The sequence below is a fragment of the Miscanthus floridulus genome, chromosome 11 (genome assembly GCF_019320115.1).
Source record: "Miscanthus floridulus cultivar M001 chromosome 11, ASM1932011v1, whole genome shotgun sequence".
NCBI classification, from domain to species: domain Eukaryota; kingdom Viridiplantae; phylum Streptophyta; class Magnoliopsida; order Poales; family Poaceae; genus Miscanthus; species Miscanthus floridulus.
In genome coordinates this window covers 66,231,193-66,239,042 of record NC_089590.1, presented here as the reverse complement: position 1 = coordinate 66,239,042, position 7,850 = coordinate 66,231,193, and the positions used below count along the sequence as shown (strand labels likewise).

General features: G+C 46.0%; 1 protein-coding gene and 1 pseudogene across 2 annotated transcripts; both read right to left on the bottom strand.

The window, feature by feature from the left end:
• Positions 1-354: 354 nt before the first annotated feature.
• LOC136491070 (uncharacterized) lies at positions 355-2,603 on the bottom strand (annotated as a pseudogene).
• Positions 2,604-4,846: 2,243 nt separating this feature from the next.
• On the bottom strand, positions 4,847-7,555 carry LOC136491071 (uncharacterized). 2 transcript variants are annotated; one of them, XM_066487284.1, is made up of 5 exons: positions 7,308-7,555; positions 6,993-7,025; positions 5,896-5,976; positions 5,279-5,383; positions 4,847-5,183 (listed from the first exon to the last, which is right to left on the bottom strand). In XM_066487284.1, exons 2-5 carry the CDS (start codon positions 7,005-7,007, stop codon positions 5,067-5,069), a joined length of 318 nt encoding a protein of 105 aa, XP_066343381.1. In that variant the 5' UTR covers positions 7,008-7,025; positions 7,308-7,555; the 3' UTR covers positions 4,847-5,066. The 2 variants fall into 2 exon arrangements, with proteins under 2 accessions (XP_066343381.1, XP_066343382.1); XM_066487285.1 differs by having other exon boundaries at positions 5,896-5,973.
• Positions 7,556-7,850: the final 295 nt, after the last annotated feature.

Here is a 7,850-nt window from a genome sequence, read left to right as displayed (position 1 = left end):
CAACCTGCTCAACTAGACGTCAAACAGCCAACCAGTACCTGATTTCACCGTTTCCTGTTCTGGATTCAGAACGTAAGACTTTTGGAGGATACTAACAATTTCCTTACAACTGCATTCAAATTCAAAGCAAATTTCTTACAAATTTGATGGGGGTTAAAAAACTTGAGACGAATACAAGAGTGGATGAACAGATGATGCATGCCGTACCAATACGGGACAGAGTGGATGTGGTACTAAATTACTAAGGGTACAGAACACAACTGACTAACAGAGTTGTGGTTTGCCGGGAAACTCGACGAGCCAGCGGGGTAACAACAAACAAAAAGAATGCATCCAAAAAAAGCAAACAAAAAGTCAATCTTGCACAACATCATTTTTTCCTCCTTCATTAAAAGAAACACTAGAGACTAGGCAAGATACAGACAATGGCTACACAGTACACTTGTTCAAATTAGTTCTTCTCTGTTGCTCAGTTAACAACTAATTAAACAGATGCAATTACATGGGCAAATGATCATAAGCAGATCTTGTTTGACAATGGTTATGTACTGCCTTGCCCAAGATAGTTCCCCTCTTGAAAAAGCGTCTTCAGATTACTGCAACAAATAGAAAAACAACCAGGCAGGTATTACATTGGCATTCCAATGGAGATTCTATCAGATAGTGTTCCAGTTGATTACATAGAAAAATCATAGGGGAGAATAACAACTACTCCGTATGAGACATGTAACGTAAAAAAGTCAGTGATGAAACCATGAAGTATTACAGATCCCTAATAAGTCCCAAGTGATCATAGAATTTCCAAGATGAATATTGTTCCTTTACACAAATAGCTTAATGGAAGTTTGTGCTTGGATTTGCTACTGTATCTACTCCACTACATTCATGAACTTGCACCTTAACAGAAGATGTAGATGTAGCTTAAAGGAATAATCTGCTCGTGTAGCCATTTGAGTAATTCAGTTTATTACTAATACTGATTCAGGGGAGGATATGACAGCTGGAAACAGTTTTGATACTATCAGACAGTGTTCAGTCTGAAGGTAAGAAGTTTTTACCTTTGGAAGAACCCAAGGAGATAGCGAAGAATGTACCAAAAGAGGCAAACCATTAAAATATCTAACATAGTCAAGGGATACATTTATTGAAAAACTTTAGAGCTTCTGATATTCTTCAGTCCAGTCATAAGAGCACCCAAACTTCCAAGAACCTACTAGAGATCATCAACAGGCTTTGTACATGTATTAACTAAACCTTTTTACCATTGATAGATATAAAAAAGACAGGGAAATTAATTAACTTATACTAAATAAAAGGCTGTAAAATTTCTTGCACAGTTTCAGGATCAAGGAAATGGGGACACTGTAAATATCGTTATCTTGTTTTCCAAAACTGCCTGTGTAAGTTGCAAATGATGGGACATGAACACTAGCATTTGTAGAACTTGGCATTGCAAGTTCAAAGTCACCAGGAAGAACATGCACCATAGCACCCTTAACTGCAGGACAACCACAGTTGAGCACCGTGACAAAGACAGGGTTAGCGTGACAGAATCAGGGACACGAGGAATACTTACTTTGTCTTAAACAAGGTTCACGTCCCTAACCTTGCAGTATGGTGCAATGATATTTTGACATTCTTATGTTTTCTCTTCATTTCCCAAAAGACTTAACTAAAATAGAGCTTTGAATTCTGTACTCCAGAATAAGGAAGTAGAGTGCATAGGCTAGGACTACGATGGAGCTCTGCTAATGATTGGCAGACAAACGCAAGATCTGAAGACTGCATGGTAATTTAAATTTCCTGAAATTCCTAGCCTTTTTTTAGGTAATGGAAAAAGTTCCAGCTTCAGCACCTGAACTTCCTAGCTAATATAAAAATTGCTAGAAAATTCATAATATCTGGATGTTTTTGGTGTTATGAAACTACGGAGTATAATCTAATTACTAGTACAAAATTCCTCAAAGGAGGCTCTAGTATTGTGGTTGGCAACTACAATCTAAAGATGAGAAATTGCCACAGTTGAAAGGCTGTAAACGGAATGCGCACTGACAGTGACAGATATCTAAATTCGATACATCTCAGGATATATCCTCGCAGCTTTCTCAGATCTAGCAAAGCAAAGCCAGGAAAACACAACTAGACCGAGCCAGGCGCTAGAATCAACTGATTTTAGGAGGGGAGGAGGAACAGGACCGCGAGAGAAGCAATCGGGAGAAGGATACTGAAGAGGTAGCGCTCCCACCAATCGAGCATGTAGAGGCCGATGGTGACATTGTAGAGGTGGATCTTGCGCCCGATCCAGTTCATCCTCCTCCTCCGCGACGCCCGGCGCCGCAGCTCGCCTCGTCCAGATCCGAAAGGAGCGGCGCCCTGTCTGATGCTCTATGACTATGAGGATTGAGGACGAGCAAGTTGGACGGACTTCTCTTGTGGGTCATAGCTGATCTCAGCCGTTAGTTTTGTCATTGAACGCTGCAGATCAGAACCCATGGGTCCCGCTGATGCAGGAATTGTCGAATCTGTTGTAATTGTAACCGGTAGTTCCTGGAGGTGGAGGTGGAGTCTTGGAGACCAGGTCAGCCTGGATCGAACAGTACTGGAGTACAGACTCGATGAGCTTGCTCAGTGTGGTCCGTGGCGTAATGCAACCAGCTCAAACTCTATCATATACCCTGTACATTAATTTCGATAATGCTTCCACGCGCGAGTCCGTCCGGATGCCGCGCGCCACACACTCCGCCTCGCCGCTTTCATTGGCGCTGCTCGCTCTTGCTTGCGAACCGCGCCTCGCCCGCGACACTTGCTCCATCGCTTACCCCGCCCATTGTGCGCCCGGTCCGTGCAGATTTGACCCACAAGTCGCGTGGCCCGCCCACCACGGCCATCCCTCGTCATGCCCCATCCCGCGCGCGCTGCCTCTGCTGCTCCCCATCTGTCGCTCTATATCTCACGTCTGCTGACAACAAATCGCCTCCCCGGCCTCTTCCCCAACCACCAACGCCACCGAGATGTCTCGTCGTAGCCGCCCCTGTCGATGGCGGCTGGGCACACGTGCCGAGGCGCCTCGGGTCATCCCCAGCCGAGCTAAGGCCACCCACGAGCTCGACCGGATGGTAGTGGTGCTCGCGGGCCACCACTTGCCATCGGCTCCCACCCCAACGGCCGGAATCGACCGAGCCAGGCCTCCCCCTATGTTGCAAATGCATATTTCAAGTGCTTCAGACGTTTCAGTGACATGTTGCAATTGTTTCATATGGACGTTGCAAAAGTAGATCAGGGATGTTCCATATGTTGCAAGTGTTTCAGAGACATGTTGTGAGCGTTTGTTCAAAATGTTTCTTATGTTCCATACGTACGTTGCAAGCGTTTTGATTTGGATGTTGCATATGTTTCACACATATGTTGCAATAGTATGTTCCAAATATTTCATATGTTTCGGTCTTATGTTACAGCAAGTGCTTTCATGTTGCAAGTTGCAAGTGTTTTATCCAGATGTTGCATATGCTTCACACATATGTTACAAGTGTATGTTTCAGATCTTTCATCTGTTTCAAACGTATGTGGCATTCAAGTGTTTTATGTTGCAAGTGTTTCATGTTGTTTAGAGTGTCAGGGGCGCGGGGAGTGATGGTGGCACGACACAGGCGCCGGGGAATGGGGTGCGGCGAGCTGAGGGCCGACGGACGTGGCGCGCGGCGCATTGGGGGACGGCGGTCGGGGCGCGACGGGGTGGGGTGCGTGTGTGAGGCAGGGCGAACGGCTAGGCGGATGGGGGCGAGTTGAATCGAGGTGGACAGGGCGGACTGCGCGTACGAGACGAGTCGTCCAGACTGGCAGGCGCAACGACGTGGCTAGGGTGCGCGTGCGGGGCGAGGTGAATTAGCAGGTGGGGGCAGGATGCGCGGGTGTCCAGACGGGCGTCTGTCCAAACGTTCGGGGCGCTAGCCATGCCGCTTTAATTTTGGCCTTCTGGGTTAGACGGTAGTGCATCACACATCAGAGTCATAGCTGACCGTCAGTTGCGAGCACGTCCCATCGAAGAACGTTAGGCAGATAGAGATCAAATCGCACAAGTTCTCACTCATATTTAGGGCCTGTTTGGCATGCTCCTTCTCGGCTCTGGCTTTGGCTCCTCCGGAGGAGCCCTGCCAGACGTTTTTCTAGAGAAGCCGTTTTTCGGTAAAAAGCAGATGAGCCATTTTGAAGGAGGCATAAATTGTGGTTCCTCTGAAACGCCGGAAGGATCCCTTCCAGAGGAGCCGTACCAAACAAGTGTTTAGGCGGTCTTTGGCGGGGCCAGTGGCTCCGGCTCCTACTGCACTGTGCCGTACTGTATCTGCGATAAAAGGGCTCCGGCTCCTCCTTAGCACATGAGACGAGCAGGCGGGGCTTCGTTTCGCTGGCTCCCAAACAGGCTCTTACTCGTATGTCTTTGCGCTAGCTGCTCGCAGATAGAGATCGTGGACCCGCCACCGCCGGCTCTACTCGTCTGTCTTTGCGCTAGCTGCGCGCAGCTAGAGATCATGGACCCGCCACCGCCGGTGCCTCCAGCAGTCCAGCCGCTTCCACAAGTCCCCGCGAGCCAGAGTCTCCGGGGAACGACTAGCGAGAACGTAGCGAAGCACGTTTCGTGGAGCGCTCTCGTGCTTTGCAGCCCTGCACCTCTGCACGGCCGCGCAACTGCGCAGGACTGAGACACCCTTGCTGTAAGTTGGAACTTCCGTCGACCACGGCCATACAAGCCATTAGCAGGACCAGCAAATATTCCACGTCAATTAAGGATTATAACTGAACATAGTGGGGGCAACGCCGCAACGCAATAAGCAGAAGTGCAAGCTCAACATTCAAGGATCAAAATACTGCAGGCGGTAGGTACACACTCCGGTTAACAAACTGATGAAAGTCAGTTCAAGATAACCAGTTAATCCTCCAAAACAAACATAGCGGTAGCTCAACATTCAAGGATCAAAATACTGCAGGCGGTAGCTACAGTGTTTTCAACAGAGACATGGCTTCCGTGAACCCAGAGAAAGGGCATAGCTGCAAGTTGACTGGTTGGGCGATCAGTTCGGGTTCCTCAGCACGATGATGACCGAGTCGCCCCTGAGGAACATCTTGCTGATGAATCTATCCTTGTTCACAGGCAGAGCCTTCTTTTTGCCCTTGCCAGTCTTGGGGACCTGGAAAGAAATGAATCCCAGGTCAATTGCACTTTCACAAATTAAAATCTTCTAGGATCATGAGAAACAATCAGTCTGATAGCTGAGTTCATTACCTCTGTCCACATCTCCCGCACGTTCTCGAGCACCATGTTACAGTGGCGATCAAAAGCACGAACCCGGCCAAGTAGCTTCTTGTTGTTGCGGCAATTGATGAGCACCTGAATACATCAGGAAATCAGTTTTCGCTTTATTGACTAATTACAGACAAAATATAGCAGTAGGGCATAAAATGGTGAGAACATGCTTAAATATCAAATTATTCCAGAGAATAAGATCAGGAGATGTACAGCAAAACAACTACTACTTTGAACACAGCATGTATAAGCTGTAGAATTAACTGCAGCATTCATGAAGACACAGAAGATAGTGTTTTTAATGCAACAATGGATATTAAGGTTTTTGATTGGGAGCAAAATGGCAGAAACAAGTGCATAACAGAAGCTGAGTCATGTATAGTGTCATTCCCATTCAGCTTCAAACTTGTATGGACACTAATATAGCACTATACATGACTCAGCTTCTGTTAAGTACCTGGGTGACTCAGCTTCTGTTAAGGTGTCTCAAACCTGTATCCTCAAACTTGTATGGAGCCCAAAGAACAAAAACTAATAGCACACTGCACATAAGTTTCTAACTGGAAGGAAAGTAGGAAACATTATAAATTGCATACCTGGGTGTTGTTCTTAACACTCATCATTAGGACTGACAGAGGGCCTGTGCTAAATTCCTCCTCCTCTTTCTTTCCAGCCTGCTGTAAATAGTTAGAAAAGAGACAGTGTTAGTCATCTCTATGTATTAACAAAGGTGAGAAATGCAACAAACACAAATTATGCATTCCAATGGGCGTACCCAGTGCAAAGAGCTCCCGCTCTGTGCGGGGTCTGGGGAAGGGTGTCAGTGGCAAGCCTTACCCTCTCTTGTGCAATGCGAGGAGACCGCGACTCGAACCCGGGACCTTCTGGTCACAGGCGGTAAGACTCTACCGCTTGCACCAGGCTCCCCCTTCTAAATTATGCATTCCAATGATTCTACCAAAAACTAAAAAGTGGAATTCTCTAACTTCTCATCATTACATCTATGCTCATGAAGACAGCGTTCGAAATTTTGGTCAGATAGACCCAGATCTTGAAAAGTTGGTCAAAACGCAATCTGGAATTGTGGATCATAACCAAAACCAAAAGTTTTGGATCATTTACAGGGTTCAGAACATATTTGCAACTGCAATCACAACAATAGCATCTGGACTATTTAACTGACTGATGCAGCAAATAATCTTAAAAGTCCTTGACTAGCTACTAACATTGTTGCAAGAAGCCCCTATCAATTACTGTGAGTCTGGGACCAGTTCTGCCTTACTTGTTAGTTCAAACAAATAGTGATGCTTCTCTTGCGAAAAATATAACACGCATATGTGGCAGATAAAATAATTCTAAGTGTGTAGAAATAGCACCTTGCTTCAAACAATTGAAAGTAACAGTTAACAATTGACTAAGTACTTTTAACAAATATAATTGTTGGGATTAGACAATTGAAAAGGTTTTGACGTAAAAATTCAAATGTTCTACCTCAACTAGCTAGCTAGCCTAGTTCTAGGGTAAGGAAAACAAGATCTAAAAATCTAAGCTAAAAGTTTTCCAGAGTATCTTAAACTGAAATTCTAACCTACATAATGGGGTTTCCCCATAGTAATCTCTTGCTTCTAAAAGCATAACAGCAAATCGAAACAAGGAACCGGCATCTTTAAATAGGTCCAAGGGAGGAACTTACATTCTCATCCGCCATCGCCTAGCCTCCGCCCTCCTGCGAAGGGGAAAACAAAGAGCAGCCCAGTTAGCCAAGCTGACACGCGCGAAAAAAACACAAACGCAAAGGATCAAGTCCGCATCTAAACAATATTTTTTTGCAAAGCAATCGAAGTTAGTAGGCAACTAGGCATATACATACACCTGTAATTAGATTCAGATCCGATTACGAATAGTATGTTAGGGTTTGAGCGCACGGTTTTGCCTACGAATTACGTTAAGGTTTGGGCGCGCGCACGGCTTCGCACAGCAGGAAGGGAGGACCAAGGGGAGGAAATACCTGGTGTCCTGGTGGTGCTCGTCGCCGGCCAAGGTGGCGAGTGGCGAAGTAGGACAGTAGCGACGGTCGCGGGGGTTGCGAGTGGCTGCAGAGGGCGGACGCTGCGCCGGAACTGGTCGCGAGAACGCTGGGCCCCGGGTGGTGCTCGATCGAGCGCAGTCTCCTCTCCGGGTTGCGGCGCGGCGAGGGGGTGGAGGAGATCGGCCGCGGGCCTCGAGTTCAGTTGGTGGGCCAAACGTCGAGCAAAGAAAAAGTGGCGGTATCTATATGGTGACCTCGCCTAGAGCTTACTCCTGAGCCTGTCTTTTCGAAAAATTAATTTTGTTTAATTTTCACCAATTATATATTATAAATTATAAATTATAATTATAATATTATATATCTATATCTATACCTAATAATCAAGAGGTAAAATTTATCTCCACCTATTTTTTTGTCTGGTCATACCATAACTAACTCTGTGAATATGAAAAACCGCATATAGCCCTTCTTTTTATATATAACTAGGAATCCTAATCCAATTAGATCTATCCGATTTTGGGT